Source organism: Mus caroli, unplaced genomic scaffold (genome assembly GCF_978045245.1).
Source record: "Mus caroli unplaced genomic scaffold, Mus_caroli_1 scaffold_5, whole genome shotgun sequence".
Lineage (NCBI taxonomy): Eukaryota > Metazoa > Chordata > Mammalia > Rodentia > Muridae > Mus > Mus caroli.
Window position 1 is genome coordinate 132039200 of NW_028227260.1, and position 24223 is coordinate 132063422.

The window sequence follows — 24223 nt, forward strand, 5'->3', positions numbered from 1 at the left end:
AGTTTAAGCATCACAGTTGACTTTAGCAAAGCACTCGTGCTCAGGCACGGTGCTTTGTACATTTGAGCTTAGCTACTTTGCTCAGTGTTCTGAATAGGTATTTTATAGAGCTAATATGTCACCACGAATCCTAGCAACACTAGTGTTTTAGAACAAAAGAAAACAACAAAAACAAAGCACACTGAGTCCCCATGATTTTAGTGGCAAGCTAACAAACTGCCATGCTCTGATATTTAAACATCCCTATCTTTTGTGCCAGCTTATACCAGTGGTCTCTACTAAGGCACGTGGCAGTAGGTTTGAGAATGGTAGGCTATTTCTGTTAAGACATTCTGTCTAGAAAATGAGACATCATGTGGATAGTTAAGTCCTTCCTATGTGGTTCTCTAAGGCTGGGGGAGTTGCAATGGCGAACAGAGGTTTTTCTGTTGGTCTACTGTCAATTCACATGTTCCTTTCTAAAAGCCACAGAAAAGGGATATGGAAGAAAGCTTGATTTTCAATATGAAGTTGATACTGGAAAAAAAATCACTTTACTTTACACTTTTACATTAATCTTGCCACAAGACAGGCTAGTACAAAGTAATTCATACATACTTGTTAAATGCATACAGAATTTTCTCTATAACAGACTGGGTAGCCATAAAACAGCCACAATAAATGTAAAAACATGAATAGCAAATAAAGTATATTATCTACAGAGCTTGGTAGCATAGCAACACACAGCTAAATTATAGTTACTTGGGAAGCCGAGGCTAATGGATCCTAAGATAGGGTCCAGATCAGAAAACTTAGTGAGATTCTAGCTCAAATGAAAGCTTAGAAAGGGTCAGGGATGTAGCTTTCTGGAAGCGTGTTTGCCTAGCATCCTCAAGGCCCTGGGTTTAAGCCTCAGTACTGAAAAGTAAAGAACAGAACAACAAACACAAGGGATTCTACCAAGCACCATGGGAAGAAAGAAATTAGGAATCTGTAACAGAAGGCTGTTTGTCAAATTCACCAACATCTGAGAATTACCCAGCACAATCTGAGTCAAAGAAGAATCCAGAGAGAGGACAGTGGAAAATCTTTTGAGAGAAGTTAAAATGAAGATACAACATAGAAAATTTTACCGGACAGGGAAAGCGGTGCTTTGAGGGAAGCTTAGAGTTATAGTCAACTACATTGATCATGAAGCTTTCAGAGCCATAAGTTAATCTTCCACCTGGCTTAAAGGTGGGGAAAAAAAAAGCCAGGTGTTCAGCCCTGAGCACAACCTCCAGGCTCAAGCAATAGGGCATAAATGTTTGCTCTCTCCTGACTGTGGCATCTGACTCTTGCAAGTGTTTGCCACTGCAATCCCAACATAGCCCAGCTAGTTAAGAGGACCAGATGGGAAACTAAAATGAAAATACAACACTTCAACTAGCTACTGGAACATCCAGGTCCTTAAAGCAATTGGTCTCCTGTAATATTCAAATGATCAAGAGAAAGTGCTTTGGAAAATATGAAGTTGTTTTACAAATGGCACAAGCATAAATATTTATATACACAGATGCACATAGCACAATTATTGAAATAAGAAAAGATTAATCACTGGAAAAAACAACAGAGCTTCATGTGATGTTTTTTGTTTTTTTGTTTTTTGGTTTTTTTTAAATTCAATACCCTTCCTAACCTTGCCCTTTTCATTTGTTTCTCGGGGCAGACTTGTTTTCATTATAACTTTGGTAACATGGGATGCTGGGAAGCTAGCCAGACCTCAACCTCTATTCCTTTTTCTTTTCAGAATAGGACATGTATTTTATATCTGAAGCTTCATTTGGAAGCCATTTAGGTCATCATTTGGATAGACTTGTTTTAATTCTAGTCCTACTAGTGTTTGTCTTTGGAAGTAGAACAGATGTGGACGGTAGGGTGGATTCATGCACATTGAAACAGCCCTTTTCCAAGAACTGTAAATCCTCTGGTTTCTAAAACATTAGAGATGAACTGATAAACCCCTTCATGGTTGGGTACCTGGTGACCTAGTTGGCTCCATCCATATTAATTTAAATGACGCAGGGATGGTTTTTAGTTTCTCCTTTTCTAAAATGTTCCCATTTGTGTCCTTGATTGTGCTTGTTTTTCAATATGCTATACTTCTTTGTATAGTTCAGCTGCAAGACAGAAATAATAATAGCATCTACTCTACAGCCCTGTTGAGAGAGTAAAATGGTCTGATTTACATCAGTTGCTTAAAAATCATGCAGTAAGTACTCCAAAATGTGAGCTACTAGCCTGGCAAGATGGCTCATTGTGTAAAGGTGCTTACCAGATGACTTGAGTTCGATTCCCTAGAAAAGCAGTTCTCAACCTCTGGGTTGCCACCCTTGGGTAAATTTCTATCCCTCAAAATAGTTACATTATAACTTACAACAGTAGCAAAATGACAGTAGTGAAGTAGCAACAAAACAAAACAATGTTATGGTTGGGGTCGCCACAACATGAGGAACTGTATTAAAGTGTCCCAGCATTAGGAAGGCTGAGAACCACCAGGCTACACCCACATAGGGGAAGGAGAGAGAACTGATTTCTGCAAATTGTCTTCTGATCTCCACATCTCTCTCTCTCTCTCTCTCTCTCTCTCTCTCTCTCTCTCTCTCTCTCTCTCTCAATGAATAAATGTATTACAAATTCTAAAAACCTGTGGTCTATTATTGGTATCTGTAACCCAGCATTACCTCCTTCATGTCCTCTCTGCTGAATAACTTGGATGTCTGCTCATCTTCCAAAGTAGGACCACTGACTTTTTCCTTGCCTATTCCTTCTTCACTATTTTGCCACAGCTGAATAAGTAGGCCTTGCTGGTACATCTTCATCCCCCCCCCCTTTGAATCCTGGCCACTGCTTTTTTTCTTTTTCTCTTTCTCTTTCCGTTTCTCTCTTTCTCTCTTTCTTTCTCTCTCTCTCTTTCTTTCTTTCTTTCTTTCTTTCTTTCTTTCTTTCTTTCTTTCTTTCTTTCTTTCTTTCTTTCTTTCCTGTTTTTTTGAGACAGGGTTTCTCTGTAGCCCTGGCTGTCCTGGAATTCACTTTGTAGACCAAGCTGGCCTCGAACTCAGAAATCCAACTGCCTCTGCCTCCCGAGTGCTGGGATTAAAGGCGTGCGCCACCATGCCTGGCTCACTGCTTTTTTTTCTTATCACTTGTATTTTCTCACCACCTTCTTATCATCCAGGTGCACGAGCGCGCACACACACACACACACACACACACACACACACACACACACACACTTAAACTTTTTCACCAGGAAACCACAGTAGTATCTGTCTGTGTTTATACAACCCCCTGTGCATGCTATGATAAGTACTTGAACAGCAGTATAGTCTAAATTTTTGGCTAGGTGTGTATGCCTTTTCTGTTGCTTTCTTTTCTTCCCTCAGTCCCAACCATATGATACCAGCAGGTATTGTGCCCATTCATTTTTTTTTTTTTTTGGCATGGTCAGGGCCATATAACGGACCCTAATTGAGCACTAATTATGAGCTAGGCCCTGGGAGTTACCTGACCTCAAGCTGCCAGGAAGAATATTAACAAAGCACTCTGCCTAGGGAGAAGCTTCCCAGGAGGGAGAGGTGCCTCTGAAGTGAGTTTAAAAGACTCAGAAGGGGAAATAATTATGGTCTAAGAGTTCAGCCTGTGCAGAATATTAACAGTCACTTCTTATTGAAACCTATCAAAGAAAAGGCACTGGACTAAGTGCTTTATGTGTGTTACAGAGGACTTTACAAAGTCCCAGACAGGCTTGAATGACTAAAATGACCTTTTGTGAGAACTGGACTATAGGGCGGGGTAGGGTTTTTTTTTTTTTTTTTTTTTTTTTTTTTGTGCATAGCTGGACTATAGGACGGGGTAGGGGTTAATGGGAGCCGGGGCTAGAGATGGTTGGAGCCAGATGAGGAAGGGTAGGTTAAAGTGTTTAGCTTCACTGTCATTCATTCCTCCCTGGAATCTAGGGATAGCAAGGAGGACATCTTTTAGATTCTTAGCTGGATACCGAGAAGGTTTTAGCCTCTTCTTGAAGGAAGGCATACCAACTTTTACTCCTTAACTAAACCTGATTCCAAACTCCCTTTTAGCAATCTGGAGCTAAATTATGGTTTCTGTAATTAGACTTAGAAAGGGCTAGAATACAATCTGCATGACTCCATAGCCACTGCCCAAATCATCATCATTGTTCATCTTCTCAGTTTGTCTGTCTTGCTCCAGCTGTCATTCCAGATGAAGTGACATGTGGGGGAGAAGTAAAGACAGACCAGAAAGGAAGGAATAGAGAGAGAAAGTCATGGCTCTCCAGTCTAAAACTCTCTGACTTAGAAGGCCGTGTCTCAGATGTAGACTAAGAATGATCCTGAACTTATGAACTAACAGTCGCAAAATCCCTGGGCTTCTTTTCACTATGGATTTAGTCTTTCAGTGTTATGTCTCTCAGGCAGATTCAGAAATGGGCAGGAACAGAGTCTGGCCATTTTTAACGTGCAGCTGCTTGCATATGTCGAAAACAGCCAGTTATTTGACCACATTGAGGGAGAATCCCATTTCTTAGTTTTATTAGCTGGTGGGGTACATGAGTGTGAGTATTGGTGGGGCACATGAGTATGAGCAATGCATTGCCTCCCAGCACAAACAAGAAAGAAATGCTGAACAGAAGAGTGGGGGTGCGTTCCAAATTTAGCTTTCTTTCCAACCTCTACCCATATGGTTGATGGTTTAAAAAAAAAATGATCACCAAGCCAACAAAGTGTAATCTGATAGTAGGAGTTCCAGTCTCTGTGAAACCAGAGCTAATAGCAGCACACAGGATTCATTTGTTCTGATAGAGAGGCTAATCCCTCCAAGTGGTCCTTGCCTCGATGCCTCTGTGAGCTGACCTATCAAGACTCTCGGCCAGATTGAGGATGGAACTGATGAGATTTCTATTGGTTAAGGGAGACTTCAGAAGGAGCCTGTCAAACTCAATAAGGAAAAAAGAGCTTTGGGAAAAGAGCAAGTTTATGGATCTGGTTAGTAGTCTCAGAGCTAAGGAAGTCTCCAAGCCTAGGATTCCTAGAAGTCAAAGTGACTAAAAATGAGAAGCTCTTTCATTTGTTAGCATAATTTTGAAAGACAGGAATTTCTCTCCATGGTGGAAAGAGCTACTGCTTTAAACTAAGAGCCCTGCAGGATGAAAGAAGGAGGAAGCAGAGAAAATAAATCTTTCCAATGCACCTCCTCACTCCAGTAAATATTTAACAACTGGCTCTCAAAACAAGAAATATGTATGTCCTTTTATTTTAAGTTTTATTGGAATAAAGGATGTGCAGCAAATGATTTATAGATAAAATAGATGATACTATTTATAATAAATTTCATATAGGGAATGGTTTCTACAGAATGCTTTCATTGACCTTTCCTTTGCCAGAAGTTTGCCTCTATAACTAAACTACATTGCAACTGATTGACAAATACAGTTTCTACAAGAATAGGAGTTGCTATACTGGTTTACATTAAGGAAACTCAGAAGTGAAGAAACACAGGATCCGTTGAGACTTCACTAGTCAAGATGTGGTGGCTACACCTAGAGCACAATTAGAAGTGCAGGGTACACTACTCACATTTTCCCAGTCACTCCCTTAAGTCTCAATTCTAGGCAATGAACACAACAATAACTCAAGCCCCAACTTACTGTGTTTGCTGACTTCTAAAAGAGTAACTACTTCCATCACAGGCATCATCAAGCTACAAATGTGCTGGCGCTTGATGCCGACTGGGAAAAGTATACAGTATTTCTGCCTCCCAGATACAACGGACACAGTTAGACAATGAGACAGTGTAATTAGCATAGGATGACTTTGGAGAATCATCCTTCTTTGAATAGAATTTAGTTTATTACACATTTATAATGTTTACTCTATTAATAATGGATATATCTAACTGGCTCACAGAAATTCTGAAAATCTAACAATTGGCTTTTATGATACATGCCATACAACTCAAGTAAACCACTGCCCTCCTCCTATTCAGAGTGCTTTTGAGTAGATCCCACCAAGGTAAGGCGGGATGCCAAGCAGACATTCACACAGGATGAGCTACTTTTTCCTGCTCGAAGTGAACTCTGCTACTCTGCTCTTTATTGCTGATCTGTAAGAAGATAGCAGAAACTGAAAGTCAGCACTTAAACTTTTATAGCATCTCGACAGATACTCTGGTCTGTTGAATCTCTTAATTAAAAATTGTGGTTTTTATCTTTGGCAGGCCTCTTTGTTATTTCCTTTTTCTAGTAGTGTATCTTTATTATATTCTACAAAAAGTATGGGTCCTTGATTGCTTTGGTAGAGGGAGTTCTGGATCATAGATTACTCGAGATATACTACTTTATTCTCTGTGAACAAAAGCAGATTGGAGAGGGCAGCGTAGGAAATGAGCGTGAACCAGATAACCTAGATCTTGATAATTCAGCCATTTAGGCTAATTGCTTGAGGCTGGGGCGGAGGTGGCTGTATTATTCCAAGTCTGTCTTCTAACACAACGGCAGGAAGGCCACAAGAGTATAAATAATCAGGAAGGAAAATAAGATCTATTGTCTCATAGAAGAAAGACAACTCCACAGGCTGTGAGTGACAGGATGCTGAAAGAATTCTCTGGTAAAATCTGTGCCACTCTTAAGGAGCCATTTGCTTAGAAAAAAATAGTTATAGAAAATTGTAATTGGAGACATGTGCTCAAATACAAATAACCAGAGATTCTGCTCTCCACTCTTCTAGGTTGAAAAGCTATTTTGTTCTACCATCATTTTCTTGTGCTCTACTTACGTCCAACCATGCCACATCAGAGCTTTTCAATGTCTTGGAAATGGAGATGACTGAGGTATTAGTCCACACTCACTTTATGCCCATTAGATGAATCTTTCAAATATATTTTGTTTAATGAACACTGCCCACACTCCTCTACAGTCAGGAGCTGATTGTTTCCTAATGCAAGTCATTCATTCCACTGAGGAATTGCCAAAAGGGTAGGAAAGCTCATCCTCCCATCAGCTTCCTTTCTGGTTCTACTCTTATCTCCCATGTATCTGACCGCTAAACCATAGACATGTCCACATCTTCCGAATCCTCATCTTGTGTAGACCGAACACTGATACTTAATTGCACTGTCCTCCCATTGTCACCTCTCAAATTTTTCCTTGTACTTCCCCCCCTCCTCTTGATGCTCTTTGCTTACAGATACTCACTGAGTGCCTGTCCTGCCTGACTTGCCTGCTTGACTGAGTCACCTTTGAGGACTAGGACAGGAATCTCTTATTCCAGTCCTCATAGGTCCAGCTGTGGGACCCTAGAGGGGCCTTGGAAGGAGGAGTCAGTTCATAAGACAGTCAGAGTGGGGACACTTTGCTACCCTGCCAAATATGGGGAGAAAGTAAGCAAATATGAAAACTAAATCTTGCACACAGGGTTTGGAATGTGGCTCAGTGGCAAGGTGCTTACTTGGCAAGCATGAAGTCCTCAGTACTGTTAAAAAAAAAAAAATCATACCAGCACTGCACATGGATAATTAAAATATCTGTTTACTTTGTGATACTAGGGATAAAACCCAGGGCTTCCCACATAGTAGATAAGCATTCTACCAGTGATCTTTCTGCCTCAGTCCTGAAATGTTTCTTAAATGACATCTACTAAGCTGGTAAGAGTGTGTATGTGGTGGGTGGGGGTGGTGAGCTTGGTGACTGACAGCTGAGTCCTTAGGGTAAAAATGGGAGGAAGGACCCAGAATAAACAGACTTTCCTACTTTATAGCTCATTGATAGACTTGATGAGCAATATCATTACTAAGCAAATAAAAGTGTAGTAGAGGCTTTCCTCCAAATTCTGGTATCTGGGATAGTCTGCGAGCAGGAGGAAATCTCATTAGCACCTTCAGGATAAAAAGTGTAGATATAGGATGAAAAAGACATGCTTGAAATTCTCCCAGGAGCTCATGGGTACTTGGACAAATCACTTTACTCAGAAAGCCATCCTGAAGGTGCTAATGAGATTTCCCCCTGCTCTCACACACAGGCTGCCTGCAGATATTCACATTTGTAGGGCAACCTCCACTCTGTTTTTATGTACTTGGTAATTATATCACTGCTTAAGTCCGCCCACAAGTTACAAATGAAGAGAGTCTATGCTAGCATTCCCGTTCTTACCTTAAAGGCTTAAAATCAGCCACGTACATTAGGATTTTTTTTAATCAAAAGATAAAACTCAGTATATTTGGAAATTATCAGAACTATGAATTTAAAAACAACTGAACATGGTGGTTCACATTTGTAAGCCCAGCCCTTGGAGAGGCTGAGGCACAGAGGACTGTCATGGGTTTGAAGTGAGTATAGGCTACAGTATATAACTGTGTTTCAAAACAAACAACAATGACCACGACAACAACAAACTAAACAAAAAAATCTATAAAATTAGAAAAAAACCTAAATTGAGAAAAACTCAAAGATCATTTTGTCAGATCACTATCATTTTTTTTTTCAGGGAAATTTCCAACAGCAACATTGATTTAGGTAGAAATCCACATTTTTCTTTCTGATGTATTTGAGCAGGTGAGACCATCCCATTTAATGGCACTCCAACTCGTTGTCCCAGACCCCTCAAGGATATTAGTCCACAGGAATGTCTTCTCTTCTGTGTGCCAGCACAGCTGGAAGCTCTGACATTGTCACTTTCTGACTGGTCCTTCCTCTATTCACCTACAAGCTGAGCACTGTCCCTAGCTCTCCCATTCCTTTCTATCTATTCTTACAAAGTTTACTTGAGGCTGTCACTGAATTGGTCAGCATTGTTCCCCCTCTACACACACACACACACACACACACACACACACACACACACACACACACACAGAGGAAACCAATTACAACCCAGGTAGCCAAATTTGTAATTAATATTTTAGTTGAATCATACTTGCAAAATGTAATAATCTTAAGTTGTTCATATTAACCATAATATTATCAGTAATTATCCTTGATGCTGGCCTTGGGTGGCACACATCTTTAATCCCAGCATTCAGGAGGCAGAGGCAGGTAGATCTCTGAGTTCAAGGCCAGCCTGGTCTAAAGAGTTCCAGGACAGCCAGGGCTGACACAAAGAGAAAGCCTGTCTCAAAAAGCCAAACCAACCAACCATCCAATCAACCAACCAACCAACCAACCAACCAACCAACCTACCAAACAACCACCCAACCAACCAAACTGAAACCACAAATAACAAACAAACAAAACCCTCACAATTTCTCTGGATATAAAGGCATCATACCCTAAAGGTCCTATGGTGCAGTTTCACAACGTAGAGACTTGGAAAATCAAACGTCAGAATAATCTTAGCCAAATAACAAACTCCTGAAAACATGTTGAACTGTGGTGACTTTATAAAAAGATTTCTACTTTTCTTCTTCTCATTTATCACCAGCTTACTTTTGGTAACTCCCTAGTCAACACTAAGACATTTGGAAGGCTCCTTTCTTGGCATATGTCTCAATTGGCAGGTAATATCACCGCTAAAGCTCACATCTAAGTCTTTCCTCGTGAGCTGTAGAAGCTGAACAAAGCTCTTAGGGAGAGTTGAGATTGGCTGTTTTGTCAATCTATTAGCAAGAAGCACCTGATCTGTGTGTGGGAAGAGTGTTATTATAGTGCTTTGCTTCCTTTGGCTTCCCCAAGGTATTAACTCCATAAAAGCAAAGACCTAGACATGAAAGCAGGCTGTTTGTAGCTAAGGCCAAGGTATAATGGAAAGTATCAAGGGCACTTTCTTGACCCTCCCCAACAAGCTGTCTATCCCGGCCCTTACTGTCATACTCCCACCAAAGAAAACAAACCATAGCTAGCTGTGAGTCTTTCAAGATGTAGGTACCTACTACCGTTTCGATTCTGTGGTTATTTGCACAACTCAACAGACATAGTTGTCATTGTTCAAATACTTTCTTACTATAGACCACTCTGGGTTAAAAACAAATTAAAGAGTAACCGAATGACCCCTTTTTAGGAATGGCGAAGAGAATACATGTATAATGAACATTACTGGACAGAACATTTGGACCTTTTCCATTTTAGTTGAAGGCTTTTGCAAATAAAAAACTATTTAGAACCAGATAGTACTAAATGATAGTCAGATTAGTTAAAATGAAAACTCTTCTCTATAATTTTATAAATATGTTTCTATCCATCATCACGTGTTTTCAGCAACTAATGAACATTGGTAGGCATGCTATCAACACGTTCACAAATGCAGAAACTGAAGTTTTGTGGAGCTAAGGGATGTTGTCTAAAAGTTACCACATTTATAGCAGGTCTAGTTTCCCTGACACTGGACTACATGATTTTTTTAATGTGAGACTTCAATGCCCTATGTATTGAGACTGTCCTGGTTCTCATTAGATAGGATACACTTCCTAGTAGATAGATTAGCTCCTTTTGCATTGAAGCCATGTATTAAACGGGACTGATATCCTAATAAATACAAGATCTTGCCTGAGAGTTCCAAACATAGATTATTTAGCAAGATGCAACCTGCAACTTAAGTGTCAAAGCTCTGTATGGTATGTTCCCAAAGAGTACAGAGAAGGTAAAACTTGCTCAAACTGCAGAATCCATTTTGGGAAACTACTATAGTTTATGACTGAACTCCTTGCCAACTGGTCAAGGTAGATAGATATGGTATTGCTTCTAATGTATTTTGAGCTCAGCACTGGACTCAACATGTCACCCATTAAAACAACAGCCCGGGCGGTTCATTCCTCCAAAAGCTCTCTGTCTGCAGATGTCACCTGGGATAAAAGGCCTATCATAAAGTTCCTTCGCTGGCTTTATCCCTTTCACAAGTCCAACCCATCAATGAATTTCTTAATACACAGTGCTTACCAGCTCACATTTGTGAGGATTTGACTTGACAGTTTAGAAGAATACATCATTGAAATGTCCATCCCTTTATTATGCCACAAGCTTGTTGGTTGTACTTGATTATTAAAAAAAAGCATGGAAAAGAGCCTGAGTGTGATGGCACATACATACCTGTCCTCTTATCATTTGGGAAGTAGATTTAAAAAAAAAATCAGAAATTTGGGGTTGGAGAGATGACTCAGGTTAAGAGCACTGCCTGCTCTTCTGAAGATCCTGAGTTCAAATCCCAGCAACCACATGGTGGCTCACCATCACCCATAATGCGATCTGACACCCTCTTCTGGTGCGTCTGAAGACAGCTACAGTGTACTTAGATATAGTAATAAATAAATAAATCTTTTTTTAAAAATCAGAAATTTAAGGCGATTCTGATTCTAGACTACATACTAAGTTGAAGACCAGCCAGAGGCACATGAAATTTTATCTCAAGAAAAAAATATAGAAGTAAAAATGAAAGTAAGTGGCTTTAAAATAGTTCCTAATCAATATTTATTTGAAGTTGTCATTTTACCTTTCAAATATAAACTATCTGCAGAGAAAGAATATCTGATAAGGAACTACTGGTTCTATGGTTGAGAAATCCTATAGCCATTTCTACAAGACTACTAGGAGGAGGTGAGCTAACAAGATTAGCTCACAACCTAACCCCAGCAGAGAAGAATGGTAAAAGGGACCTGCATGGGCCTAGGTTTCATTTTCAAACTTGTCTATCTAATGAACAAAGAACAGGTTTCCTTTTCAGTCCCCACGTGCATATCCGAGAGACTGGAAGTTCTACAGAGCAAGCATTTTTGAGAAGAAATATCTGTGGATACAAAGTACTGCATTGGTTTTAATACTGGTTAAAGCTTTGAAGTCAAGTTGAATGGGAAGAGGTCAGTATATATAGCTGCAGGCTAGTTGCTTGATTTAAATGGTCTGTCATGTGTTTTGAATAAACAGACAAACAAGAAACCAGTTCTTTATTTTCAGACAAGTTTTCATGTGGCCCAGGCTGGTCTCAAACCTGCTGTGTAGCCTGTGTAGTAGAAAATAACCTTGAGTTTCTGATCATGTCTCTACCTCTCAAGTGATAGGATGCTATGAATTTATTACTCTAGTGGGTTTCTAAGACAGTGCTGGTTTATATCCATAAGCTCGTTGAGATCATATCGGCATCCAGAGAAACAAAAGGACAGCACTCTTCAAAGCAGGTATCTGGGTTTGAGTGTTGGAGTACTGGGGACTGAGCTCTATGCTTTACATGTATCTCTTGTTTGAAATATCCACAAAGCTCTATGATAAGACCCAGTGTTATCCCAATTCTCAGATGTGGAAGCAGGAGGGGAGAGAGAAAGTACATGAGTGATGTGATTTGAAAGCTCCCCAAAATTCACCCTGAAACTCAGTTCCCCATGCAACAGTATTGTGGCAGTGGGATGTTGGCAGGTGATAAGGATGTGTGAGCTCTGCTTCCATGCAGCAGATTAGTCCCTTACTGGCGGGAGAATACAAAACTTGCTCATTTTTGCCTTTCCATCTCTTCTACCAATGAAGGAATCGGCAGTTGCATCTTCCGCCATCTAAGAATGCATCAAGGACTCTGGCAGATGATGATGCTTTGATGTTAGACTTCCTAGCTGCCAGCACTGTGAGGAATTAATTGCGGCTCTTTATAAATCACCCAGTTTAAAGTATTTGTTAACAGCAGCATAAATGGACTAAGACACTCACCAAGAGGAAAACATAGTACTGTTGGCAAGCCATGGGTAAAGATAACTGTGTAACTGTGGGTGAGATCTTGCTTTACAGCCATCACCAAAAACAATATTAAGGCAACAGTCAGAAAAGAGTAGAAACCCCCAAAATTTCTATTTTTTAATGCAGAAATAAGACTTGCTGCACATTGGGCTTGGTGGTCCATGTCTACAATCCCAGCTGCAGCAGGAGAATTTGGGGCCTGTTCAAGGCTACCCTGGGGTATGCTGGAAAACTTTGTTATCAACCACCCCCCCCCCAAACCAAATACATCATCGAAACATCAATAACTAGCCCATCCAAGAACAAAATAAAATCACAACACCAAAAGAAAAAGATGGAATGAAAGAAGGAAAGGATAGAGGCAGGAACATTAAAAAAAAAAAAAAGAAGCACTTAACAAAATTTCGGATGAATTTTAAAAGTGGATATAGCCCAGAAAGCATGGACACATATAAACTTTTCTAGGTAATATCCTGTTATACGAATGTGCTGATGACTAGGTGCAGGCAATTCTTTGTAAGAAGGCTGAGTTTCCTGATTGGAAATGTCAGAGTGGTTAGAATAGGGGCAATATATCACAGACGAGAACAGAGAACCTGCTAGTTAGGTGGAAATACATAAAAAGGTATTCCCCAAAGACTCTTGTAAGTGTCTTGGCAGGAGCGACAGCCAAAGAAATGATCACAGACTGTTGGCAGTAGACAAGTCTGTAAGAATTGTTTAGGCATTGCCTTTATGTTACAGATGGAGAAATTGTCTCCTAAATAGTGAAAGGGACTTTCATTAGGACACAGGGGAGTTAGAAACAAAGCCCAAGAATAGAACTGTATTACATGTAGTATATCAAAAGAAAGGAAGAAGTGAGCCAGGAAATCCAGCCAATAGGATCACTCACTGGTTGTGATGTAAAAAGTCTGTTCAGGGACAAAAGGAAGATACAAGAGAACTGAACAGACTCTAAGCCATGCTCTTTATTCCCAAGTTGCTTTCTGGAGGAGGCAATTTGCAGTACTAAATGAAATGGTAAATGCACATCATGTTCCAAATCAAGTTGACTAAATAAATGGATGAAGATGAATCACCAGGACCACATGGCATCCACCCAGATTTTCGGTGAAATTATATAACAGCTAACCAATGTGTATATAGCCTGTTGTTCCAAATAGCTATTGTGCCTTGAGCATGACAGATTGGCAGTGAGTTTCTTCTCCACAAGAATTGTTTTAAAGGAGACCCAAGGAACCACAGGCTGGTAGAATCACTGATCAGGGTAAGCACATGTAGTACTTTAAGAGGCAGGGCATCATTTTCCCTGTGAATTAAATTAACTACCTTCTGCATAGTGTATTACAGTTTACAAAGCCCTTAAGTTAACCATGCCTTACAAACTGACTAGAGTCCTTTGAGAGGATCAATGTGCATATAAACAATGGGAAACCAAGGAATCGATCTAAATAAATTTGGCAAAGTCCTTCACAAGGACCCTCCCCAAGTACTGCCTACAAAAGGTAGGTTGCCTTGGAACTATAGAACATTTTAAAAAATGGATTGAGACAAGGCTTCCAGGCAGGAAATCCTGAGTTGAAATGAGCAGTGTTGTGAGCTGAGGACCAATGTTGGAACTAGTTAACATTTTGGTGAGTTGTCTGGAAAATCTTTATAATGTATATGATCACAAGAGTTGCTAAACACAGGTTGGGGGCCTTGGACCCAAAGTGCTTCAGGTTTTGATGATTATTTTTCAGATTATACAATGTTTATGTGATCTTTATTGGTTGATCATTTCTAAATATTTGAAACAGCTTGAGCATCGTGGTGGCTCTCAGAAGGTTTGAATTTTATAGTATTTTGCATTTGGGGCCTTCAAAGTATGTTTAAATTCTAGTACACTACAAAACCCATTTTCATATTTTCATGGTTACCCTGAGGAGCAAAGAAACTATTTGAGTAGAGTGGTAGTCTCTTAAATCAGACTGCCTGACTATCAGTCCCGAATCTGCCCCCCATAGAACTGGGAACTCACTGTAGAGTATATTTTGAAAGCATTGGCAGAGCTTGTTTCAATAATTCAGAGAATTGTTTTCCATATATCCATCGGTGTTAAAAGATTTTAGGAGGGAAGCTAACAATCATGGAGCACCTAGTGGCACCTAACAGTTCCCTTGACGTGTTCCTGCAATAGAGCCACGGAGTTAGGGTATGAGCCTCATTTGGTGAGTGAAGAGTTGGAGTATTAGAAAGGAAATGATAAAACTTAGGGAAATTTTTCCTAAGTCACACTAACATGCAAGAAGAAGTCCAATATATGCTCACTCACTAGCAAAAACTAACTTTCTTGTCCCTGAAGCGTATATGAAATGCGCTGTGGGGGGTCAGGTATGATTTAAGAAGGAAGAAAAGAGGCTTATCTTTATAGACATAAACATGGGCAATGGTATGAAGATAGAAACCAGCACAGCATGTTTATGGGGTTCATGGGGCACAAATACAGCTTTTAAAGCTGAAGTAAAGAGTGTATATATGGCTAATGGTAGGAAATATGGCCAGAAGGTTAGTTAGGGCTAGACTACAAGTCTCTTAGAATTCTGTGGAGGATCAGAGCTTTATCTTCAAAGCAATGGGGACAGGACGAAGGCAGCTGAGCTAGGGAGAGGATAAGATGCTTCAGGAAGATTAACATGTCATCTGCACATGATAGATTGTTGGAATCCTCTGCCTGGGTCTGTAATTCTTTGCTTGCTAATTGGTTCACCTAAGGCTCACGATCTTCCTGCCTTACCCTGGAATCCTGGAGAACACTGGATTTGATTGTAATATGCAAGAGGCTGGGAGGAGGGAATGACAGGAAGCAGTGATAGAAACAGAAAAAGTGACAAAGAATCAACATGGATTCAGCGAGCAACTGCATATGAGGGACAAGGAAGAAAAAAAGAACCAAAGATGACTTTAGGTTAAGTCTCAATGACCAAGAGAAGTGTGGAGGCATTCAGAAAGAGAGCTTATTAAAGGAAAACCAGTTAGAGATAATCATTTCATAAGTTTGATTTCTGACACATCAAATCAGAGATAATGGTGAGAAAGTCAGATATAAAACATTAGTGACCCAATGGAGGTGTGGCCTGATAGTAATGATTTTATGTCATCTCTACAGTAGCAAACAATAACAACAAAAAGATGAACTAACCTAAATCTGTACAGAAGGAAAATGGATTAAAAAGTACAAGGTGTGTGTTTGTCTGTATGTGTGTGTGTGTGAGAGAGAGTGTGTGTGTGTGTGTGTGTGTGTGTGAGAGAGAGAGTGTGTGTGTGTGTGAGTGTGTATGTGTGTGTGTGTGTGTACGTACAGTGGTGCATGCCTGTACTAGGGGTGTTGGAGGCAGGAGGATCAGCAGTTCAAGGTCAATCTCAGCTACGTCTTAAGTTTGAGGTTATTCTAGGATGTTGACTCAAAAAACAAAATACAATCCAAGAAATGGAGGAAGAGGAAACCATGCCACCATACCCTCCACATGAGAGAAGCTTGAGGACATTATATTAAGAGAATCAGAGAAGGGGATTCAGTGTACAATTCTACTTTATATGAGTTCTGAAGCAGTGAAACTTAGAAGCCTCAAAGGAAAATGCTGTTTTCCAGGGCTGGGGAGTGTCTGGGGAAAATGAAGAGGTGCTGTTCAATGGGCAGAGTGCTTTGGACAAGCAAGATGGAAAATGCTGGACATCTGCTCTTGGCCAAATTGGACCTAATTAATGATGCCTACAGTGCACATAAAATTTTCTTAAGAAGCAAGATTTCAATGAAATAGAATTGATTCCAAGAAAGCATTTAAAGAGGGAGAGTGGATATGATGTGTGTGTTCTCTCTAAAGAAGAGGGAAGAAGAGGCTTAAAATAAGACCTCTGGCTGGCAACCATGTTTTGGGGCCAGATCAGGTTAGATAGCAGTTAGTTAAGGGAATGAGGCTATGAGAGAAATGGATGGCCTGGGACAATAGAGTTTCAGGTAGAAGCAATGTGCTGAGGAGGAAAAGGCTTGGTAGTGAAAGTCCATTTCCCACGTAGAGAAATCTCATTACTTCTCTGAGCCCAGCTTTATTAGGAAGGATTTATAATGGAAGAATGCATGTCAACATGGAAGGACTTTGAAACTCGGAGACACAACAAATACGAGTAGATTTGTTATTGGTTTTGGTTTTGCATTTCCCGATCGACTCCAGCATCCCTGCCATTTCTCTTTTCTATTGTTATTGTGTTTAAGTAGCAATACAGTGATATGTTGTAACTATACCAGAGTGCTTTGAGAAAAGAAAATAGACATGTTGTTTGAAGAAGGAAAGGTCAGCCCATAGCTCTTTCTTTAAAGTTATTTCATTGTTGGTCTGCTTCCTTTTTTTGTGGTGTGAGGGATTAAACCTAATACCTTACACAGGAGATATACCCCACCACAATACCAAGATTCATTGTAGGTTTGCACAAGATTCCCAAGGCAGCATTTCTTTGTATAACCAAGAAGGCTCAAGGGGAAGAAAGAACCAACTGATCAGCCAATTTGCTTTTAGACAAGGAAAAATGGGACAATGCCTTTTTGGTCTACCCAGGGTTAGAGATGAGGGGTTGGGGTAGAAAACCTGCCTGAAAGCTTCACCTTTTAAGAGGATCAACTTTCCTACGAGAGTTTATGGCCTTGTGTACTGCAGAGATTGTAGCAGCAGTCTAGAAAGCAACTGAGCAACCTTTTCAGCCAGTTACCTGCAAGGAAGCGCAGTTGATTCTTCACTTTGACCATCCCGTCACCAGAGCTTCCAAGGCATTCATCTTCATCATCACCGCAGTCTCCACTTTCAAGTCCTTCCTCATCCAGGCTTTTATCCAGAACTTTACCCTTGGGCACAGACATGGTTCTCAGGAGCTGGAAGAGAAGAATAGGTCTATAGAAACTCTCCTTGGTTTTGTTTGTTTGTTTTTGTTTTTTTCCTGGTAGGGTTCGAAGAATGTGTAACCACGAAGCGTACAATTTTAAACAACTCCTTTCAAGAGGCCAGACATAGTAACATACACTAGGAGCTCTAGCTACGGAAGAGGTTGAAGCAGGAAGATTGCTTAGGTCCAGAGTTCAACACCAGTTTGTGTAACATAGCAAGACTCCATTTCAAAAAAAATCATCTTCAAATTTAACTATGTGTAAGTTGCTTATATATTTTAGAGCTTCATACTTCTGGACAATTTTACAGCATTTGACAGGATTCTTTATGCTTCCAGTCTACTTAAACCACACTGAAGTCAGAGGATACACCACATTTTACATTTCTGTAACATTGTATCTAAGTTCCTTGACAGGTGAAGTATATGTATAGTCTATTAGGTTACCAAGATCAGGAAAAAATCCCTTATGAAAGTGTACTAGAATGGAATTTACCTTCAACACTTGTTTCTAATGGAATAAAGACATAACAGTCTCTTAAAGGAACAGCACTTACTTCCAACTGATTACTTACAATTGTCAAATCCCGTATCTTGACCAATTGGAAAAAAAAATGTAAACAGATCTTTCTTCTGCAAGTTTCAGTAAGTAAGGTGCTTTTTAAATCATTATGCTTTATCATAGCTAATATACTTATTAAGGGACATGCTTCTTTTGATCTTTGGGACATAGCTTTTTAGTCATGTGGCTTCGTTTTGTGGGACTCCTTATCATCCCAATGTCTCTCCACTAACAGACCCATACTGGCAATGAATGAAGGTTCATTTTATTTTCCTTGTTATCTCTCTCTAAGGCTTTGTGTTATTATCCTTAATTCCTGCTCCAATTGCTGTCTTGTCACCCATTTTTGGTCCTCGAGGTGCCACCCTTTGTTTTTCAGTGCAAGTTGGTGATGATTTATCTTGATCATCAACTTGACAAGATTTAGAATGAGCATGGAGGGAAGTCCCTGGGCATGCCTGGGAAGGATTTTCTAGATTAGGCTAGTAGAGGTAGAAAGATCTACCCTAACTGCGGATGCCACCAACCCATGGTTGGAGTCCCAGGCTGGATAACAAGGAGAGAGCAAGCTGCGATCTCCTATTGTGCTTTGGGACTATGGATACAGTGTGGCCAGCTATTGCTGACTCTTAGTCTTCTCATAAAAGCTAGAGTTTTATCATTAGCAATAAGTATGTGTAGTTATTTTCCTCATGCTGACAGCCTCTCTTTGTTCCTTGTCAAGACAATGATGTATAAGTAGAGTTCCTTGAAATGTACGTTGGTGTACAATGGAAGCACACTATGTGTACTTCTTCCCGATTCCTAACCCAAACTACTATGGAATTCAAAACCACAAATGATGAAAGGGGGCTAATTGTAGGTCACATCACTAATCTCCCAAGAGTGTTTCCTTGAGATGCACACTGACATAGAGCTGAGGCACACATACTTTGTGTACTTTCAGTTCATAGCTCAAACTAATAAGGAATTGTATTTAAGGGTTGAGGTTTAATAAATTCAGTAATTTCCACAGCTTCAGCAACAGTACTCTTAGGTGACCGCCACTTACTTTCCTGCCAACATATGTAATGATGAGTTTGGTAACAACTGCATTTTTGTGTCACTGCTTTTATTTACACAGCAGTGCCAAAAAGGTCCCTAGTCAGTCCTTTGGCAAATATCAACACAGTAAAAACAACAAATAAACTTTTAGTATTGTTGTGAAAGTAGTTTTGATCTTGTGGCTCTCTGGAGTTCAGGGACTTCTAGAGTCCACAGACCATTCTCTGAGAATGCTGAGTCCCTGCTATAACAAGCATCACTATAGTTTAACTAAAACTTCAAATCTATCCTTAACCATTATTTCATATGGGAAAATTGCTTTTGACATAAGCATTTCGTGTTAATTTTCAAGAATGCATCCTTTGTGTATAACACGGACTGTTTGCATTAGAATTTTTTACATGAGGAGATTTTGTGGTTAGGTATCTATTAGTGAACTTGATATTTTCTAAGCACATCTCACATTTGAGCTTTTTATTAATACCTTCAGTAAACATTAACTGAGAACATACTATGAGCTGTTGTTCATTTCTGTCTATTGAAAGGCTTCCAGGTTTTCAAGCTAAGTCCAAGTGTCATGGCCTTAATAAAGCCTTCTTGGCAGATGATCATTACAATTCTCCTCCTCCATCTCCCACGAGCGTTTCTTTTATCTCTACCCCCTAAATGGCACTTTCTATATGTAATCTGGCATTACTTATGTATACTTATGATCTTCTCCACTACTAGACTGGAGCTGCTAGGGTCTTCATCTTATGTGTTTTTGAACCCCACAGCATTTAAGGAACTATTTGGCATATACTTGATACTCAATACATGTGCTCTGGAACCGAAGAAACAAAATGAAGTGGCATGGTAGACCTTTAAAGTTACTTCCATAAACAGATAGAAAAGGAAAAAGAAAGCTCAAAGCCAGGATTTATTGTAGAAGAACTTAGAAATGAATAGCAAAACCCCCTTTTAAAAAACTATTTATTTTTATTTTTTGTAGATGCATGTGTCTGTGTGCGGCATGTGCATGTTTGGTGCCTGCAGAGGCCAGTAGATGGCTCCTGATATCCTAAAATTGGAGCTATCGTGGTTGTGAGCCATTGTGTTGGTGTTGAGAACTGGATCTGGACCCTCTGAAAGAGTAGCAAATGCTCTTACCAAATGAGCCATCTCTCCAGCCCTGCTGAAACTCTTTCGGATGACCCTGGTTAAAATCAGTAGCTTATTTCGAGAGGCCATTTCTGACCCTTCATAAATGTCTCCAGTGTTATTGGATAGCTCTGTTAAACTAAGGTGAGCCTTGCAAAACAGGCTGTAAAATTTTGCCAAGGAGGTAGCTAGCACCTTAGGTCTTCAATTATGTTCATTTTGGAGAGACACCCAGCATGGAAAGGTGACTGTGACAGGTTTCCTAGTAATTTCACATGGACAGCTCCTGAGGAGTCTAGTCCTCACACACTAACAAAACAAATTCAAACCAGGAAAACTATTGCTTTTGAAGAGAATGAAGAAGAGGGTTGAAAGAAAGACAATGGGTCTGAGGAAGAATTGCCAATAAATGGATATGGATTTAGTGCAGCTTTGACTTTCCCTCAGAAATCCAATCAGGCTAATTCCATTTCACACTATAGCTCTTTTGTTCTCTCACTATTTACAATATCTCTCAGACTTAGTATTTACTTTACAAAAAAGAAGATTGGGAGAGACCGGTACACAAGCCCAGGTAACACAAAGGGCTTAGTGTTGTTGATGAACTGTTTGTCATTTGCAAAGGATACTATCCTGTCAGCTTTTAAAAATAAGCCTGTGGCTCAGAATAGTGATTAGCAATGTCAAATATTATTAAAACACAAATCTGACTGTTTCATCCACTGTCCACACAGCCAGGCTCTAAACCTGAAGCATCTGCCTGCCACACATGGATTCACATATGCATAGTGGGAAAGACCATTCATAACCCAGCATTTTCTATAGCTGCTACCCTCTGCTCAGCTGTCTGAACCACTGTTACAGTTGGCTAAGCATATTGTCAATACATATTTATACATTGGATTTGACATAAGGTCTTGCTATGTATCCCAGATTTGGCCTCAAATTTGGAATTCTCCTACCCCGATCTCTGGAGTGCTGAGACTATAGGAATATGCCACCATATCTACATCTTGATTTTATTTTAGAACCTTTTTTTTTGTAATATATAAAGTACCATGTTATGTTCTTCATCTAGCTTTTTCACTTTGTCTTCTAAGATAGAATCTTACTATATATCTCATGTTGTCCTTGATCTCATAACCTTCTGTCATGTATCACACTACTGGTAGAGTTTGAATTTTAAATACTCCCCCACCCCATGTTCATATAATAAAGGTTTAGTCTCCAGAAAAATGGCCTTATTGGGAGAGGACAAAAGTGTAAGGAAGGAGGTGGCATCTAGTGGAAAGAAGTTAAGTCACTGGGCTTGTGCCTTTAAAGAAGACATTGGGTTATAAGCTTGCCCTTAACCTCCTTCTTGGCTTCCATGAAGTGGGGGAGGCAGCCCCTCTTCAATGTACTTATTACCATGTTGTTCTGCTTCTCCATGGGCACAAAAGCAACAGACCACGGTCTGGAACCTGTGAAACCATGAGTGGGGCAAAAAAAACCCCTTTGTCTTTATTTGTTAACTATCTCAGGGACTTTGTCATAGCAACAGAAAGCTGATTCATACAACATATATATGGAAAAGTAAAAGGAAAGACTCTATTTTGTTTATGGTATTTTTTTTTAAAAAAATAAGGCTTTGAATTGATGACCTTTATGTAGTAAATCTTGGATTTTCTAATCATGCATACTTAGGTTGTAATCCTAGTTTCCCCAGCAATTACACATTTTATTTTCAGAGAAGCTGCTTAATCTCTCTAAAATAAAATGTGAGAAATAGTGTTTGCCTCATAGAAGTCTTATAATGAATAAGAAAACTATAGTATTTGAAGTGTGGTAAAAACATACAGCAATAAAGGAATTTATCAAAATTTCCTTAACCATTTTTCAGCATCGAATGTTTGCATTATAGTTATGCCTGACTTTCCACACATAGTTATTCTCATCAAGTGTTTTCATATCACTTCACACTTTTTATCATTTCTTTTAGTAGGATTGCTAGATTAAAGAGAATGTACTTGGAGTCCGTAGACAACCATGGAAATGAGAGTAAAACTTGTATAAAAGTTATCTAAGATACTTGTTGGAAATGAGGCTCCCTAGGCTGGGGATGTAGCTCAGTGGTAAGTTCCGGAGAGTTTGGTAGGTATGAGGTCCTAAGCTGGATTCATAACATCTCAAAGACATCTGCATTTCTAAATACACCTGTCTTCCAGAGTCTTAATGTGAGTGAACCCCAGATGAGGTACTTTTGTTATTTGTTTGTTTTTTTTTTTTTTTTGGGGGGGGTCAGGTTCTAGAATGTTCCCAGGCTGGTCTCACACTTAAGAGTTCAAAGATATTCTCCTGCCTCAGCTTCCTAAGTAACTGAGATTTAAGGTTTATGTCACACTCTAATAAAGGTTTCACAGTATTATCCTGCTTTTTAGAAACTCTCTGGAGCTGGCTTTGGACTTGAATGGTGCTAGCCAGATGTACATGATTATTATTATTATGCTTGCTGGAATCCTTGTTATTACTCTTCAAACCAGTTTGTGAAGAGAGTAGAAGACAATGACATTTTTCTTTTCCCTGAGGTATGGCCATCATGACCTTTTGCCATCATAGTTAATAAAAATCCCCTTGTAAGGAGAATGAAAAGCCTCTTCTATAAAGGTGATTGACTTCATTTGATCAGAAAGGCAAACATTGAAAAGTAAGCATAGAAACGGGTACTCAGGTTCATGCAATAAAAGGAAACAAAACCCTGACATAATTATGTAAGAAAATTAGAAACATGGTGCAGGAAAAAAAAAAAACAGGCTTTCTAGAATATATCAATTTCATATTCTTAAATACATATCCACAAAGGGGCACTACATCATGGGACAGCACAATTTGGTCAACGTTCTTTTCATGCTTGGTTGACAAGAGAACAAAGATCTGAATAATATACTTCTTGTTCTTACAGGGATCAAATATGCTGCAATGAGGCCCATGGGAGAAACCCCTCTTGATCTGTCTACATGGTACAGACAATGTGCCTCTTGTTACTGTCCTGATTGTAAGGGCAAGCAAGAGCCTTATCAGCCTCACACTGAGCTGGGACTGAGCACATGTCCTCTCACATACTCACAAAGTCCTTTGGAATGCAGCCCTCGAATTTTTGTGGCAGGGAAGTCTGCCATCCCCAGTTTCTTCATCAAGGGAACACTCTGAGCCTCAGAGAGTATATAAGACTAAGTTACTGGGTGATCGATAAAGATCTTAGTTTAAAAAAAAAAAATCATTAAGTCCTTAAGTCCCAGGCACTCTAAGAAACGTACTAGTTAGGTAAAGACATCTATAACTGAGACGTTCGGTTACCCTTTTTTAATTCAGTTGCCTTGATTTCTGGTAACTTCCTACTCTATGACATTCTCTTGGAGGCTAGGTGTTAACTACAACTTGATGGGAAAGACTTTTACTATTGGGTGGGAAAGTAAAGAAAGGGCAATAGAAGTAGGTGTGGTGGTGCATGCCTTAATTCCAGCACCCTAGCAGAGGGGGTGGGGGGTAATTGGATCTCTGTGAGTTAGAGGCTTGCATGGTCTGCTTAGGGAGTTCCAGAGTAGCAGAGGCTTCATAGTGAGACCCCTGTTTCAAAAGTAAAACAAAACCAAACCAAGAAGGGGGCAATAAGGCTATGCTCTTAATAACGCTGGATGCTTCTGTCTTGCTTTCCATCTACTGTGTCTTACATAACCAAACCATCTCATCATGAATGGGTTTGTTTTGAGAAGCTTTGGACAGCCAGTTAGGATGGAATCAATAATGCCATTCCTGTTGCGACACAGCTAAGAGCTTTCTTGACTCTAATTAATTTAACATTTACAAAATAATAAAGCATAACTAATAAAATAGATACT

At 39.7% G+C, this 24223-nt stretch overlaps 1 protein-coding gene across 1 annotated transcript in view; it reads right to left on the bottom strand.

The window, feature by feature from the left end:
- Gpc3 (glypican 3) overlaps nt 1-24223 on the bottom strand; it is a 338287-nt gene that overhangs the window by 24304 nt on the left and 289760 nt on the right. The window contains exon 7 of the mRNA XM_021153008.2: nt 17429-17588. Coding sequence (XP_021008667.1) covers nt 17429-17588 — 160 coding nt within the window. The remainder of the gene's footprint in view (nt 1-17428; nt 17589-24223) is intronic.